The 18655-nt window shown below is 32.4% G+C and overlaps 2 protein-coding genes across 4 annotated transcripts in view; one reads left to right on the forward strand and one right to left on the reverse strand.

Moving 5' to 3' along the window:
• The window catches only part of LOC133336721 (uncharacterized), a 44099-nt gene extending 36110 nt beyond the window's left edge, over positions 1-7989 (forward strand). For 2 of the 3 annotated variants that reach the window (XM_061545002.1, XM_061545000.1), the window contains exons 2-6: positions 4179-4448; positions 4508-4693; positions 4752-4893; positions 7350-7505; positions 7575-7989. In XM_061545002.1, the coding sequence (XP_061400986.1) occupies positions 4179-4448; positions 4508-4693; positions 4752-4893; positions 7350-7505; positions 7575-7989 (1169 nt within the window). The remainder of the gene's footprint in view (positions 1-4178; positions 4449-4507; positions 4694-4751; positions 4894-7349; positions 7506-7574) is intronic. The other variant, XM_061545001.1, reaches the window with a different exon arrangement.
• A 552-nt stretch (positions 7990-8541) lies between these two features.
• LOC133336720 (aldehyde dehydrogenase X, mitochondrial-like) lies at positions 8542-15768 on the reverse strand. Its single transcript, XM_061544999.1, has 6 exons — positions 15733-15768; positions 10750-10854; positions 10576-10676; positions 9943-10514; positions 9528-9877; positions 8542-8835 (listed from the first exon to the last, which is right to left on the reverse strand). Exons 1-6 carry the CDS (start codon positions 15766-15768, stop codon positions 8542-8544), a joined length of 1458 nt encoding a protein of 485 aa, XP_061400983.1.
• Positions 15769-18655: the final 2887 nt, after the last annotated feature.

Raw genomic sequence — 18655 nt, forward strand, 5'->3', positions numbered from 1 at the left:
TATTGGAGTGCATGACTGAGGTAGTTTTGGAAATTCGTACTTATGGGTACGAAAAGCAATTTACAATTTGGACTTGAGTGAACGGTTAGAACTTGAATTCTGAAAGTTGCCACTTATGTTACTGTGGGAGTGTAGGAAAAGTACAGAATGACACCAAATCTGGTACAATTTGGAGAACAGATTGATATTGCTTACGATTGCTATTTGAAAGCAGGTTTGGAATATTTAGATAGGTTTTGAATATGGGTACGAAAAGTACAAAATGGTACCAAATCTGGTATAATTTGTTTTTTAATGAACAGACAGAGCAGGAATTCTTAAATTTGGACTTACGATTATTATTTGAAAGCTGGATTGAGGTACATTTGGAAATTTGTACTTTTGAGTACGAAAAGTACTAAATTTGGTACAATTTGGACTTTGGTCGAATTAAGATTACTGTTAGAGTGTAGGATTGATGTAGTTTTAGAAATTCTTACTTAGGAGTATGAAAAGAAAGAGTTAGAGTTAGAAAGAAGTACCAAGGGGGTAACTGGAAGTAACTGGTACTAAATTTAGTGGTGGTAGTCTTAAAAATGCGTACTTATGTGTTCGAAAAGTGCAAAATGAAACTAAATGTGGAACATGTACGTATTTGCTAAAATCTGATCTATTTTTAATTTGTGTAATAAAATAAAAAAAGAGATTTCGGAAAATAGTGCTTATATATATGAAGAGTACTGAAAACATGATATTAGATGTAGGAATAGAGGTGGAATTCAGAACTATAGTACAACAAATCATACAGTATTCACGATTTCCATATGAAATATTTTTTTTGTATTCCCTTTCCGCATACGAAGTAGCGGGCACTTTGGTAGTGGTCTAATAGAAGATATCAAATAAAGGGTAGAACTTTTCTCGGGACTTTAATACAACTAAATTTTGTTAGAAATAAGTAACATGTTAGACTGGCCGAACAAGTAAATGAATTGGTCGGAACCTTTGCATGGAAGCTATGTCATTGTAATTTGTCTATCAGGACGTACTATTTCATCCTTTGAGAATACGAAATTACAAATTACACTCCCCAGTTGGATATGCTAAAGGCCCCAGTCTCCCTGGAACTTTAACGTAACGAAAATAAAATATGGGTCTCAGTTTAACATGGCATGATATTTAATGAAGAAGATCTTTTACCACCAAGAACCCAGAACGTTATAAAAAGGAGCGCTATATTGGAAATTTTGTATCAAACAGTGTTTAATTCACCATGAAATTGAAATACCAAAATTAATATAGGGTTGATACAATGTGTCCGAAAATTTGTTTCTACTAAAACAATTTTATGCATACAAATCATGGTATAATAATAGAAGGTAACAGCATGTGTTGTTGTACAAAAAACGATACAACAACCACATGGAAATTTGTTTTTGTAAGTTCTACTAGTGTCAACTCATTTGACAGAAAAATGTAAACAAATAAACAAATTATCATCAAATTATTTTTATTTTGAAAATGAAATATTTTCGAATCCTCAAAATAAAAATTGAAAAACATGAATGAAAATCTATCAAATTTATATTTCTATCGCTTCCACATGTTTCCTATAATTGAGCCATTGCCATATATATGTGTAACACATATGAAAATGCTGGGAATAGCGAGTTATTCCTTGAATAAAGATTTGCTTCCTCAAACTTTCCCAGCAGGCAGATTGAGTAAATTGAATACAGGAGCACATTTAATAAAGAACAATTTCAAATTGTATGCGTTCCCAATTTTCCTGTTGGGTGATTTTTAAAAACATAATTTGTCAAATTGATATTGACACTAGTATTACGTTGGAATCAAATCAGCTGGGATTTGCTGTTACCTTTTATAATTGTACCATGCATACAAATAATCAAATTCCGAAAGAAATCAGAATGTCAAATTACAGTCAATTCCCATAGTAAAGGAGTTTACGAGCATGAAAATGCATAAAATCGTGGGCACAATGTCAAAATATGAATATATATTGAAAATATTTGTGATTTTTTAACTTAATTGCCAAATTATAGCAATTTTGCTAAAAAATCACATAGAACCATCAAAATACCTAAAATTGGGAAGACCTTTTTCAATGTTAAAACATTGGATCTACAATCTTCTACGAAGAAGTTTTTTCTCAGCACGAATCTAGAATGCTAATACCGATCGATTTTCGGGGTGACGATTATTTTGCTTTTCGGAAGTACGATAGGTATTAAACCTTCCAGTTATTTACCCCTCAGGATTTTGGCAATTTTATATTAAATTTGTCATTCCGTTTGTAACACCTCGATATATTCACTGGAGACACCATAAAATGTATATACTCTCATTCAGAATCGGTTGAAATCGGAGGAAAACCCCCAATGTTTAAGATAGAGCTTTGAAAATTTGCACATTACATTGTTACTACTCCTAGGAAGTTTCGAATTGAAAATTAAATATATAGGCCCATATTACGTTATTTTAAGCATTTTTTCAACCGAAATGGGAATGGATATTTAGGGTTCACATTTGGTCTTTATGCCAAAAATAATCAATATTGGTCCCCTTTTTTGGATAGCTCCCAAATTTCGTTATCGTTTTCTGGTGGTTGTTGTATTTTGCTCTAATTAGTATTTGGATTCTCATTGGATAGAAAATCTACAAACCAAAAACTATGAGGAATAACACCCATCATTCGGTATTTTGGGCATGTTTTTCTGCCGAATTAGCTAATTTGAGCATATAAAAGTCCCGATCTTTTTTATGTATTTCGAATGTCCATTTTATAGTTGAGAGTGTAAAAAGTTCGTCCCGGTCGAATATTTTCTTTTTATAACAATTAAAAATAAATTTATTTTCATAATTCAACGATAGCCGAAAATACAGCTGTCAATTAACAAAACGTTCTTGATCTCATTTTCAATTTCCGAATGTATGAAAGTATAAACAATTGCAAAGATATTGGATATTAAATCTAAAATAGTAAATGTAAATTATTGATTGTTTTTGGGCTAAATTTATCCACGCTACAGAAACGTTTACTAACAGCTTTCTATAGCTGTCATAGTATTTGTTTTTATTAACTGAAACTGAAATACAAGAAATGTCTGTTTGTGCCGAAACACGCCAATTTTATTTGATGGTAGATGATATCATAGCCTAGCCAATACCAAATAACAATATAATTCGAATCAAATCAAAAAGTAAAATTTGGAGGAGGTGGGAAAGCGCACAACTTGTCTGTTTACTTTCCAGCAAGTCATTGGCCCAACAAATTAAAATTGGGACTATTGTATGTATTACTACATACTACTACATGAATTACTACAACATTTGTAAACAATGAAATTCTGTTTAGTATGGCAAAAAATTTTACATAAATTTAATTTTTTTAAATAAATTTTTAATGCTTTAATACATGACATAAGAATTTGTATAAACATTTTACGACATTTGAAAATAATTTGACGAATTCTATGAGGAAATGTCTTTTTACGATTCTAGTTTGAATACATATTATTATTATATTGAAGAAACTCCAAACGACCAGATTTACAATAATGTTGGCTACTCCTGGTTTAGGAACTACTTCCAGCTTATGTTCTAGTCCATTAACTTGGGCAAGCGTGGGCAATGATCTTAAGCCTTCAGTGTTCGCTTTAACGAATCAGAGCCGGTTAGTCCAGGACTCGGAGTGAAGCGATTTTATTGAAATTTGATTGAGCTTAGGTACTACTTATGAGAAGCAAGATCATCGTCTAGTATTGGTTGTGTAATAATGTAGTAGATTCAGAGATGTAGTTTTTAGTACTATTTACAAAATATTTACATAGTTAACCGTTAATTCAAATATTTAAATAAGAGTTGTATTTAAATGATTTATAAAATATATGTGTTTATTCTATAGCAAATAATATTTGAAAAAGCTGAGTTGATTCGCTTCAATATTATTTTATATGGAATGTAATATCTCATTTTTGTTGTTTTGACTTACTGTACGTTTTTATATGAATCACACATTTTGCGAACAATTTGAAAATCCTTTTGAATTTTCTTTAAAGTTTTTCGATATTTATTTTCTAATATATGAAAGAATTTAGAATCATTATTTAAATACATTGACATTTTCTAGTGGTATTTAAATGTAATAACATTTTTTCCATTCCTTCCCATTTCAGACATGGTAATATGCCTTATGATATTGGTGGCAGGCATTTCAATAATATGGAGTATTTCGATACACATAATATCGGCTGATTTCTATAATGGTTTTATTGGTGCCAAACTAGCATTTCGTGAAAGAGATTTCACGCAAATGGACAACAATGAAAAGGATCTCTTCTATCATGACTTGGGTAGAATTATCAATGAGACATATACCGAAGCGGCCTTAGATGATATAAAACCAGATGCCTTAGTGATGCCTAAACTGGAAGATGCAGATAAATGTGAATAAACTTTATATTTCAATATAAGAAAAATAATCCCAACATGTTGTTAATTTTTACAGTTGCCAATACAAAACCAAAAGTCCGCAAAATTGCCCATGTCTTTCAGACAAGCAATTCCAAAGTACCTGATACACCGTCAATAACAACCGATAACGAGGATGCTGATGATGAATCGAATGCACCCAATAAAGTGCCAAAAATTGTATTCAATGTGGAAAAAGATCGTAGATATTTAGCACACAGTAAGTAATCATTGCTATATATACATTATTTGACTGATTTTTTGTAATTTGTTTTTAGTGACAATTGATATTCATCAGACCCGCTGGCCACAAAACCTTGCTGTACAATATATCTATGGTTTTCCATTTCTATCAGAAATTGTGGCCATAGTATGGACTGCAATGTGTTTAATATTTCAGTCGGGTGTCAAAAAACAATGGTGAGTTCTGGGAGATTTTGATTTTATGTAAAAGATTATTTAAAACGATATATATGTATTACGCCGTTCCCTTGGCCGTCGTTATTATCTTTTTCGACTACATTTAAAAACGTACATTCCATATTAGCTAAGAACTAAGAATATTCTATTGTTCGAAATTTATTTCGATTTCCCCTTATAAATTAGAAAAATTTTGGAGTTATATGGATATTAAAGTCATCACAGCCAGAAAAACAAAATTCCTAACTCTATGAAATTCTGTCCTCTTATTCATGCAGGAGTTTGTGCTTATAACGATATTGTTCTTGGCCGTTAATATATTAACGGTTGAAACTAAGTTACATTAAAAATAAAGCATACTTTCAGGCGCAACATATATTTGTGTCATTGTAAAGCCCTCTTAAAATAATTGTGAGTTTATATTTTTATACCCTTCACTGTGGTGAATATACATAGTATAACTAACTGAGTCAATTTATGCATGTCCGTCCATCTGTCTGCCCATGTTAAATTGTAAACAAAGTATGGGTCACCCTTATGATCCGAACTGGATGAAACTTGGCACAGCTCATTTATTTGACCCAAGGACGAACCCTATTGAAATTGGAGAAAATCGGTTGAGATTTTGATATAGCTCCCATATATATTTTCGTCCGATTTAATGTAAATGGTTCATCAAAGTCCCTATATATCTTTCGATTTGGACGAAATTGTGCATAGCGTATGGAATTATGTTAAGAATGATGTGAGTTAATTTTCGTCCGATTTAATATATGTTTTTCATCAAAGTCCCTACATAACTTTCAATTTGCACGAATTTTGGTATAACGTACTTTTTAAAGTCTACAATGATGTGTGTTAGGTCTTGTGAAAATCGGCTCAGATTTAGATATAGTTCCCATATATATTTCCGTCCTATTTAATGTAAGTTGTTCATTAAAGTCCCCATATGTCTTTCGCTTTGTACGAAATTTGGCATAGCGTTCTGAGTTAAGTCTAGAATGATTTGTGTGAAGTTTCCTGAAAAATCGGTTCAGATTTAGATATAGCTCAAATATATATTTTCGTCCGATTTAATGTAAATGGTTCATTAAAGTCCCTATATGTCTTTCGATTTGGACGAAATTTTGCTTAGCGTACTGAATTAAGTTAAGAATGATATATGTTGAGTTTCGTGAAAATCGGTACAGATTATATATAGCTCCCATATATATTTTCGCCCGATTTAATGTAAATGGTGTACCAAAGTCCCCACATATCTTTCGATTTGCACGAAATTCGGTATATCGTACTCAATTTAGTCTAGAATGATGTGTGTTAAGTTTCCTGAAAATCGGTTCAGATTTTTATGTAAATTGTGTACTAAAAACCCAAAGTTTGTCGGGTTGGCACAAAATTTTGTATAATCTACTGAATTTAATATAAATTAATCTATACGAATGAAATGAAATTTAGCATAGGTTACAGAGATGCATGTGTATGGATTGGTGTTAGTCGGTTCACGTATATATAAAGGACACATACTTAAAATCTTTCAATTTCCCTCGAAGGAATAAATTTGCACGAATTTTGGTATAACGTACTTTTTAAAGTCTACAATGATGTGTGTTAGGTCTTGTGAAAATCGGTTCAGATTTAGATATAGTTCCCATATATATTTCCGTCCTATTTAATGTAAGTTGTTCATTAAAGTCCCCATATATCTTTCGCTTTGTACGAAATTTGGCATAGCGTTCTGAATTAAGTCTAGAATGATTTGTGTGAAGTTTCCTGAAAATCGGTTCAGATTAATTTATAGCTCAAATATATATTTTCGTCCGATTTAATGTAAATGGTTCATTAAAGTCCCTATATGTCTTTCGATTTGGACGGAATTGTGCATAGCGTACTGAATTAAGTTAAGAATGAGTTTCTTGAAAATCGGTTCAGATTAGATATAGCTCCCATATATATTTTCGCCCGATTTAATGTAAATGGTGTACCAAAGTCCCCACATATCTTTCGATTTGCACGAAATTGGGTATATCGTACTCAATTTAGTCTAGAATGATGTGTGTTAAGTTTCCGGTTCAGATATTTATGTAAATTGTGTACTAAAAACCCAAAGTTTGTCGGGTTGGCACATAATTTTGTATAATCTATTGAATTTAATATAAATTAATCTGTACGAATGAAATGAAATTTAGCATAGGTTACAGAGATGCATATGTATGGATTGGTGTTAGTCGGTTCACGTATATATAAAGGTCACATACTTCAAATCTTTCAATTTCCCTCGAAGGAATATAGATTGAATTGATGCTTATAAAAAATTATGGCTTTAAAAATAAATATACTTACATATTGTAAGTAAAATCGTGCATATTAATTTAAGATCAACACCTATTTTAAAATTATTTACGAAACTTACATAAGTATCCATAATTCTAAGAAAATTTTATTTTTTACTCTTTCAGGGGACTACCGAAACCGTGGCGCATCGTGGTTCCCTCAATAATAATGTTCACAATAATGACTGTAGCAAATCTAAGCTATTTGATATTAGCTAATGGCTTCGTAAAGACTTTTTGCAATGACTTAAGAGGCAATCTCAGTAAACCAGATGCCATAAGGTAACTAAGTTATCATGATTAAATATATTGAAACCCTTTTTCTAACATCCACTCTGTCTTTCCTTGCAGCTGTGGTGATGCCATGTCTGTTTTGAGACCCCTAATTCGACCACATGACCTATCTCATCAAGTGTACTTAATGCTGTTCAAGGGTTCATATATCGTAGCCATGATCCTTTGGATAATAGCACTATTGATTATGCTGTTACGATTCATATTGGCCATTGATTTTCAAATGGTCGATATCGAGACAAGCTTTGATCGTGAAATGCGTGAAGGTAATTTTAGAGAACGAGATTTTGTTGAAGTACTGCTAAGTTCACCACAACATTTGAAAACACCACAGTTGGGAACCAAAGATGAACGTCATCGCTCGGAAGACGATTTTCAGAGTGCAAAATCACACATAAGCGAGGCGGCAACACCTTTACTCGATAACTTGGCCACAAATGTACCTCTGACCATGGGTGAAAGAAGAACTTAATCGCTTACAATGAGCAGCATTTCTGTAAATCAATCTCATAGAATACACACTGCGATATGTAAATCTATTTTTTACTGAAATCTCAGGTATAAATGTTTCGACACTGCGATTATTAGTTATTATTTGTGTTTTGAATTCCAGTAATCCATAAACAAGTGGTATTCACATTTGGCCGTATAGGTCAATAGATTCCAATTAATATGTTCCATAAAGTGCCTCGAAATTGTTTTGTATTCAACAAAATAAGATTATTTTTTTCTAAAGATAACGAACTATGATTTTAATTACTATTTAAAAAACAGAAAATTATTTTATTTATAGTTTTTTATTTAAAAATAAAATTACATTTTTTTAATGTATGTATGTGTTTGTGCAACATATGTGAGTCTTTGTGTATATTTATCTTCATTCTTTCCTTTTTATATAGATATATAAATGTATGTATAACCACACGGTGTAACATTAATAAAAATACAATATTTTTACCAAAAATTGTTATTTTTTAATCTCAACCGTTCAACGGATTTAGTTTTGGGGAATGAATATACCATCTTACAACAATTTCATGGTAATTGTCTTAGTTTCCAAATAATTGTCCAAACCATCCTTTCCCAATTCACGACCAATGCCGGATTGTTTGAAACCGCCGAATGGGGTTTGTGGCAAAACAGCATCGTAGCAATTGATCCATACGGAACCGGCATCAACATTGTTGGCGAAATGCAGAGCCTTGTTGATGTCATTAGTAATGACACCAGCAGCCAGGCCATAATTGGTATTATTGGCACGATCGATCATTTCCTCGATGTTGCTGAATTTGATGATGGACTGAACGGGACCAAAGATCTGTGAATGAAATAAATACAAAAAATCGGTTATTATTGGAAATTTGACAAAGCTACAAAGGTGCTAATTTTTCAGTACAACAAAATCTCTTTTTCGAATGACCCCAGCTTAAGATTTTTGCAGTCTTTGCCACTACCTTAAGACGTAATATCTTGAATGAAGTAATGACTGCATGTCATTCAACCTCAACTGTAATTACATTTTTTATATTTGGACCATCTGGTTCTATATAGAGAAGCTCCTATGATAGAGGAAGTCATGGTTTACCAGTCAAAGATTTAGATTGTCAATAATATAGACGACAGAAAAGGACAAATGGAACATAACTGAATAGAATCTACTCTCTATTTTCTCCTCGTAAACTAGAGGTTGAAATGTTAAAATGTTGCATTCATCACAGGGCACTGGAATATTAAATTAACTAACATAAAACTATCCTATCCCTACGTTTTGTTACAAAATACATCGACTGTTCGGTATATATAATTTAACCGTTTTCTCTGAAATATGTTTCATAACTATATGCCGCATCTCGGAGTATGTTATTCAAAATAATCTACGTCTATTCTCACCTACTTCATAAAACCGAAATATCTGTGAGTAACCCACACGAGTTTATTAATTGTATCCGATCGGAAATTGTAATACTTTACTGTACCCCAAAATATTTAAAGTATCCAATCTCAACTTACTTCTTCTTGGGCAATTTTCATGTCATCAGTAACATCTGAAAATACTGTTGGTTCAATAAAGTAGCCAACATCTCCGATACGTTTGCCACCACATTGCAGTTTGGCACCTTGGGATTTGCCACTTTCAATGTAACCCAAGACTTTGGTCATCATTTCCTCATCAATTTGTGGTCCTTGGACAACATCCTTATCGAATGGATTGCCTACTTTACGAGTCTTAGCCTTGGCTACGGCCTTTGCAACAAATGCATCGTAGATCTTCTCATGAACATAGGTGCGGCTACCGGCACAGCAACATTGACCATGATTTGTGAAAATAGCTTCACTGGTAATGTCTACAGCCAAATCAACTGAAATAAAATAAATTTTATTTAAGAAAAATATACATAAACGAAAATTAATAGCAAAAACATACGGTCGGCATCATCGAATACCACCAATGGACTTTTACCGCCCAATTCCAATGATACGCGCTTAAGATTTGATTTAGCAGCAGCTGCCATAATAATGCGACCAACCTCAACGGAACCAGTAAATGCCACCTTCTTGATGTCAGGATGTTCAGAAATGGCAGCACCGGCGGTAGGACCAAAGCCGTTAATGATGTTAATAACACCTGCTGGGAAACCAGCCTCCTTGGCCAAAGCAGCCATATGTAGGGCAGACAATGGGGTTTGTTCGGCAGGCTTCATGACAATTGTACAACCAGCAGCCAATGCGGGACCCCATTTCCAGGACAACATTAAAATTGGATAATTCCAGGGAATAATTTGTCCAACGACACCAATTGGCTCTTTGCGGGTCATGGAAACCAACTCACCAGCAGGAATGGTATCACCAAAGAATTTGTCAGTCCAGCCAGCATAATATTTCAATGTGACAATGGCAGTCTCCACATCGAATAGGGCATCAGCATAAGTCTTGCCATTATCACGAGTTTCAATGTTAGCCAGGAAAATCTTGTCGCGTTCCATCAGATCGCATAGTCTGTAAATGTGATATGGATTTTGTATAATAAAATGTTATTAGAGGTCTTTTGAAAACATACTTGAGCATCAATTCGGTACGTTGCAAAGGACTCATTTTGCGCCATGGTGAATTTCTGTGGAATGCTTTCTTGGCAGCTTCTACAGCCAAATCAACATCGGCCTATAAAGAAGAACATTAAAAAAATCGTTTTAGGAGACAATTTAATTTCTATTAAGTAATTGTAAGATTTTACCTTATCGCCCTGAGCAACTTGAGCAATAACCTTACCAGTGGCAGGTTCTACAGTTGGGAAAGTTTTGCCCGATTTGGCATCAACAAATTCATTGTTAATGAAAAGCTAAAATATAAAAGAAAATAATTAAAATCTAATAGTTATGTAGGAATCTGAAATCTGAAAAAATTAAGAGCTTAAATAAATGGTACTATTTATTATTTAAATCCCAGTTCCAGTATTTTTTGTTTTTTTTTTTTTCATTTTATTGTAGTATTTTATTCTCTGACAAAAAAACAAATTAAGTATTTAAATCTTATATTTATTTCATTAACAATAATTAATTACACAGCCTGAGGTAGATAAAGTGCATATTTCTTGGGGGCCTTTTTTTATTAAGTTGATCCGGTGCAATGATTCAGAAGGATGCAACTTTGTTTTTCTTAATCCAATTAATTATGGTTCATTTAACATTATTTAACAACGATGTTCTATTAATATGATTTAATGTACTTAATCATAACTGAAATTCCGAAAGCAATTCAAACAAGGGCTAGACATTTTTACTCTTCATATTAGCACAGCGTTATTTCAAGCTTTCACTTTTTTGTCAATGTGAACAACAGTTCATCAGAAGTTTCTCGGTTGAATTGCATTCTGCATGCATGACAATAAAGATAATACTTGTACTGATTTGTATATGTCAACATTGAACAATTAATGTCAATTCATATTGTAGCAGTATTGCTTTATTAAGCGTTTGTTATGACAGATGGACGATATTATTTATAGTAGATTTCGATTATCACCTACACATGTTTAAGGATTTGTTTAAACAATTACCTTACCGTAATTGAATTCTAAATGGTAAAGTTATTACCGGCACGCATCCAAGTGATAATTTGTTAAATGTATGTCTGTCAGAAACACTTAAGAACAACTTAATGGAATAACACTACATAGTTGGATATTAATTTAATAAGAAATGTGTTACTTTGTATAAATTAAATTATTTATTTAAATTGACGTAAACGAAATTGCAGTCCAATTTCATAATTTTGCACAAGCCTATAATTTCAAAATTTTATTTCATATTGAACATTTCCCATTCGGTTCAAAACGTGCTTGAGACTTCAACCAAGCAATTTTCTTGGAAGTGCAAATTACAGACTAATCGCATTAAAATCAGCTACCCATCAGAAAAGGCAGAGGGGAACTCCGTTTATGTCAATTCTGTAATACTTCTGTTGATTTGCATGTATTCACATTAAACTATTAATTGTGATTATTTTTTAATGCATTTCACTCGCCAAGCGTTTTTTAATATGACATTATTGTAGTTGATTGAAATTGACACTTTCAACTGAAACTAAATTTGTTTAAACAATTCGTGGTAATAAGTAAACCGTGTAAGTCAACTGGTTAACATATTACATGCATATGCATGCATGCAGGTTGTAATTTGTTACAATTCGGTGCCAAAGTGTTAAGGGACTATTGAAAGAAATATAAATAATTATGGTTAAGGGGACCCCCCATCAAAAATTTTGTTGATTTAATTCGAATCTACACTAATTCAAGAACGTCCCTAGAAAATTTTAAGTGAAAATATCAAGAGCTCTTGAAGATATTGCCGATTTATTGTGTCAGCATCAAGTGACGGCTAAAGGGCTTCTCAAACTTTAAACGCGTTTTTCTCTTTTGCGAATGGCGGGCACGATAACTCAAAAACTAATAACCCAATCGATACCAAATTTTTACACGTTTCTCTGTGAGTGTATAGCTATCGTATGAACTAGGATAAAGCCAATCGGTAAAGATATTCCTTATTTTTTAACTTGGTTTTTGGTCAAAAATCGGCGATTTTCCAGAAATATTTTTTCAAAGGTCCGCCATTTTGATAATTTTAGAGCGAAGTCAATAATCGGATTCCGATGTTCCAGTGAGGAGTTATCATGCCCGCCATCAAAAATAAGGACTTCTCTTTAATTACAAAAAACAACAACAAAACAATTACAAAATTTTTTGTAAATTATTTTTCTTCTTCTTTAAATCTTCATATATATATGTGCAAAGTTGCAAACCTTAACAAGCATTGGTATTGATTTACTAGCCCATTGAAAATCTTGAAAAATTAACATCGAGAATGGGGGGGTTCCCTTAAATTGACTGACCAACCTACTACGTGCTCAATGTGTAAAAGCAATAGCTGCTACAACAACTGTATGATTATACCGGTTATATAATTTTTATAAAAATGTATCTCATATTTAATTTTGTAAATAAAAATAAATGTGTATATCAATATATGAATAAAAACAATTTGGGGATCGGCCAGTGGACAGGTTATTAATTTCGCTAAAATTTAGATTTTATAAATGAGCGCGTCTAGAACTATCGTTCTGTGCACACCCCTTAGAACTACATATACACAAACAAGCCAAATCTAGGGTAACATTGACAGAGATTTTGAACTATCATTCTTATCAGACAGATTTTTATTTTTGGTGGCTTAGAATACGATCAGAATATAAATTACTTTATTTTATTATATGTTCAAAAATAAAAGTGTTGACAAATTATTATCACGATTTTTATTGCAAATATTGTCTATTTATATCATTGTGCATACAGCATGTCCACAAGATGATTTTTAAATTTTTTCATTATACATTGTTTTTTAATAATGGACCAAAAACAATTAAAACTTGTTTGAATAGACAAACGTAAACAAATAAAAGTTCCTAATTTTGTCGACATAATTAGAATATGTGTGTGTATGTTTATGTGATATAGGTCTCGCTATGACAGCATTTTGTTTAATAAAAATGGGGGCGTGGCCTGTTTTGTATTAACAACTGCGATTTTGTATTTCTTTACTTATTGAGGAGTTTTTATTGGAATGTTTGTGGTTCCACGCCATGGCCTTAAATTCATTTTTTGTCACCAGATATAAATCTCTGGATCAGATTTGGGCCGAAGAGTACTAAGTGAAAAAGTTCAGATGTCGATATAGCTCCCATATATCATAAATGGACAACAATTCAATGTAGGATCTCTTGAGGCTTCTTTCGTCAAATATAAAATAAATACTAGAGAGATTTTTAACATATATCGGTAGCAATATACATACAAAAATACACGGACATACAACGGATTTTATGTCCTTGACATATAGTGGTGTACGGCATCATAGGGTAAGTGCACCAATAGTCGGCAGGATTTTAGCATTTTAAACGTTTCACCATGCCGAGAACGTTTTTTCACTATATTGTATTTAGGTTCATATATTTCCAAATTTTGTATACTCCCCCTTGCAATAAAAATATGTTTAATTAATTTGTATTAAAGTAGACTAAATTGATAATTAGGTAAAATATTGCCTTTGTGTCAATAGTCGGCACTTTTTTCCACGGCATATCATGTTCCAATAGTCGGCATGTCGTATTTTAGTTAAACAAAAATTATTTATTGAATTAATCTTTCTGCTATTTTCATTAATAAATTATTATTATCGGACGTTTCCATTAGAGTTATATTAAAAAAATTATATAAAATAATTTTACTTATAAAAATATTACAATTATAAAACATTGTGCCGACTTTGGGAACCTTTTATCCATCCAATTCGGCATGGCTAAACAAGGCATTTCAAAGGTTAAAAGAATTTGATATTAAAACCATGGCTTCCATTACGTAGAACCACCCAAATCTGATTTCTTCTAAATTAATCGTTATTTAGAGCACTTATTTGACATTTTTCCAATTTTGGGCCAAAATGATCGAAAAGGTGCTTTTTTTCACCCATATGCCGACTATAGGAAAACCATAAAAATGTTTGTTCCTAAGGGCGGCAACGATAAAAATATCATAATTACAAATATATTTTAATGATTCTAAAGTATTCTCCTTTTTGTTCTTTACAATTACGAAGCAGATCGTTGTGAAAAATATATAATTTGAATATAGTTACAGGTTTTTTGAAATCGACATGCCCACTAATTTTTTCTTAAGAAACATCATTGTCATTGGTGTTGACAAACCTCATTGACCGAATGCCAAATTTTGATGGAATAAATGTACTTAATTCGATTAAATTTCATACAGAGATAGGTTACAGTATTATTGAAGATTATTCAAGGAATTTTTTCATATTTAGTTATAGGATTTTTTAGTTATTTGAAGATATATAGAACAGACGCCGACTATTGGTACAAGCCGGAATTAGGTGCGTTTACCCTATATCGCTCAATTGTTGCAAGACCGGCATAAATCAAAAATGGTGATTTTTGAGTTAATGATGCAAAATTGTTTGGCATATTAGACTTCCTCTGTTCTATGCAAGCGGTGAGTCAATTAACATTTTCTGCAAAATCAATTTTTTATTTATGTCGGTCTTGCAGCAAATGAGTGATAAGTAGTCGGTATACTGAGTGATAAGCTTCTTACTAGGTTTATATTTAGTAACATGTTATACATAGGAACAACTGACCAAATAGTAACAGTGATCAGTCTAAAATTATATGAGGATTTATGTATGCAGATAATGATAGAATTTAGACAGATATGTTCACTATTGCTAAAGTTCGGCCGAACTTAAAGCAATCCTACAAAAACAATGTGGCGTCATAGGGAACTTTTAACGATTATGGTGAAGTGTAGTAGATCTCATGTTTAGATATTCAATAATTTGGTCACTTTTTCAATGGAACAAAAACAATGCTTATTTTGTTCATATCTGCAAAAAATTGTTATAGCATTTGACACCATAATCTTCCTCGAGAACATTTCTTTCAGTGTTCAATTCTTTGTATTTGTTTTGTTTTTTGTTACAGAAAAATAAAACAGATGTTTACGGCGCAGGGCATCAAATTGCAAAAACCGGTATTGCACTGATTCTTGTTTTGCAAAACGAAAACCTCATAATATTTATAATAGAACTTGTAGATTTCTGCCTATCGCAAATCATTTCATACAAACAAATATTTACTGCGTCCATCTTACCTTTGTGTATTTAGGTTCCTCTTGTGGATTTGCCATTTTTTATTGTAGTACGTACACACACACTCTTTGCAGATAGACGCGAATCGAATGGAATATTTTTGCCGGCCGGCTTTCAAATCAAAAACAAAGTTGGAACTGAATCTTTTATTTGGTCGCCAGAAGTTTATATACAGAGCATAACGCACCGCTCTCAGTCGCTCAGATGATAATTCTTTATATACATACGTACATACATATAGACATGATTATTGGAAAGTATGAAATAAATATGTGTGTTAAAATAATAGCGTTGCCACATTTTTTCGTAGGTTTATTCCCAAATTATCCCCAACAATGTCGACCATAAACACAAAACCATCCAAAAAAACCAGTGAATGGGGCAGTATAGTCGGACAGGGTCGACTAACTTTCTTTGGTTCTATATTCTGTGTCTTGGTAATATTTCGCGATATTTGCAGCCTCTTGATCGATATTACCCTGACCTATTTTCCAAATTTTATTTTCCCGAGGTGAATATTTACGCCATAAAATAAAAACTTGGTCAATTTAGATTTTGGTTGATTTGATCCTCGGAATATTGACCGATCATAATCTAAACAGCCGTTCTAAGTACTTGGTCCACTTCGCATGTACTACTACTAAATCCACTCGATCTCAAATGGCAATTCCATTGCGTATACGTCACGTTAATCCTGTTTACAAATCCTGTGGATAATATTTGACATTTGAGATCGATTGGATTTCGTAAATCATGGGTATGTTCGATCAGTTGATTGATATGGCGTTATGGCTATGTCATAACTAATTCTACCATAATAGTAAGTTTACATTGTACCGGATTTAGTTCAATTGTTAGTTCTATTGTCTATTTGTCAAACAAATCCTTCAAATCCTTGTTTGTTTTTTTTTATCAGAAAAACATTTTTGCCGATTTTGTCATGCATATTACAGAGCATGGTATAATTATACAAGGTAGTCTCATGCAGTCATATGTTTCCAAATTTTTCATAAATTTGCCTTTGACAGTATTCAGCTTTCAAAATTGAAGTGAAAATATCTTCCTTTAAAATGTACGCATATCATGTGTTCAGTGGCAAAAATTGCTAAATAATTTATATATATAAATATTTTGATGTTCCCTGCCTCTAAAACTTATAAATATAAGAAGTAACAACCATGGTTCAATCCTAAGAGCAATGTTCTTCTTTAGAAAATATATTTTGTTTAATTTATTGAAAATATGCCAATCGACATTTTATTTTTCATATTATTTGTAATTGATATATGAGTCCCAATTTATATTAGGCGAGTTTACTTACGGCAAGTCTTTGACTGTAGGAGAGAGGAGCAAGGGGAATAGAAATGGAAAAAAATTGCTCGTACCGACAATTTTCTGGCAATTCGTTTTGTGTATTTCGTATTTGTTGACATTTTATATTTATTTACATGTGAAAAAACTATTGACATCAAATGAAAAAAGAAATATTTTCGAAACCGAATTGCCTTGTATAGACGCGTGGAGCAAGTTCAAAAGGGAACGATAATAATTGCCGCAAGTAAACTCGCCTAATATAAATCAGGACTGAGTTCCAAATTAAAAAAGGGTTGCCATCATAAAATTCTCAAATGATGAAATGACTACCTTCTGTGATTTTGCCATGATTATAGAACTTCGAATATTTCCACATTGATATTAGTCATACATTGACTAGTGGCAATTTTTTCATATAGAAATAGGTGTTCAAAAAAGACGCATCCGCAATTTTTTTACAATGGAAAAATTAGAAATGCGCGCTTTCATTAAATATTTACTTAAAAAGGGGTGTTAGGTGAAAGTGCTCCTTCATATGCAACAGTAAAAAATTTGGTTGCAGAATTTAAACGTGGTCGTACAAGCATTGAAGCTGAACCAAGTAGTGGACGTCCAAAAATAGCAACAACAATAGAAATTGTCGCCAAAGTGCAATGATCGACGAATAAAAAAGTTCGTGAAATTGCTAATATCATGGACATCTCAAATGAACGAGTCCATTTTTTTGTATGAAGAACTACAGATGAAAAAGCTTTCTTCAAGATGGGTGCCGCATTTGTTAACAGTCGATCGATATGCAACAGTAAAAAATTTGGTTGCAGAATTTAAACGTGGTCGTACAAGCATTGAAGCTGAACCATGTAGTAGACGTCCAAAAATAGCAACAACAATAGAAATTGTCGCCAAAGTGCAATGATCGACGAATAAAAAAGTTCGTGAAATTGCTAATATCATGGACATCTCAAATGAACGAGTCCATTTTTTTGTATGAAGAACTACAGATGAAAAAGCTTTCTTCTATATGGGTGCCGCATTTGTTAACAGTCGATCGATAAAAAACGCATAAGAATGGACATTTCTCAAGCTTGTTTGGATCGTTTTAAGCGAAATAAAATTGATTTTAAGCTTCTTTTCATAGCAATAAATTCAGAGTACTTGTTTTCATCAAGACGACGCACCAGCGCACAAGAGTGTTTTAACAATGCCTAAAATCAAAGAATTAAAGTACGAGTTGCTTGACCACCCACCCTATTGTCCTGATTTAGTTCCCATTGACTTTAACTTGTTCCCAAATCTAAAAAAAAAAATCCTTGTTGGCTAGCGTTTTACCTCAGATGAAGAAGCAATTACAGTTGTAAAACGCTATTTTGAAGACCTTGAGGAGAACGATTTTAATCAAGGGATAGAATTGCTAGAAAAGCGTTGGGCTAAGTGTATTGAAGTTTCAGGAGATTATTTTGCAAAAACAAAATAAAACAATTTTTGAAAACCTAACAATTCTCTTTCATTGATAGGCTAAGAAGTTTCCGGACCGCCCTCGTAACAGTACCCCGTTATATTTGGTAATTTGGTAAAGTTTTCCAACCGAACCTGTTGTATTTCGGTTATTTT

The sequence above is a fragment of the Musca vetustissima genome, unplaced genomic scaffold, assembly GCF_032173495.1.
Source record: "Musca vetustissima isolate MV318-11 ecotype Yass unplaced genomic scaffold, APGP_CSIRO_Mvet_v1 utg8492, whole genome shotgun sequence".
Lineage (NCBI taxonomy): Eukaryota > Metazoa > Arthropoda > Insecta > Diptera > Muscidae > Musca > Musca vetustissima.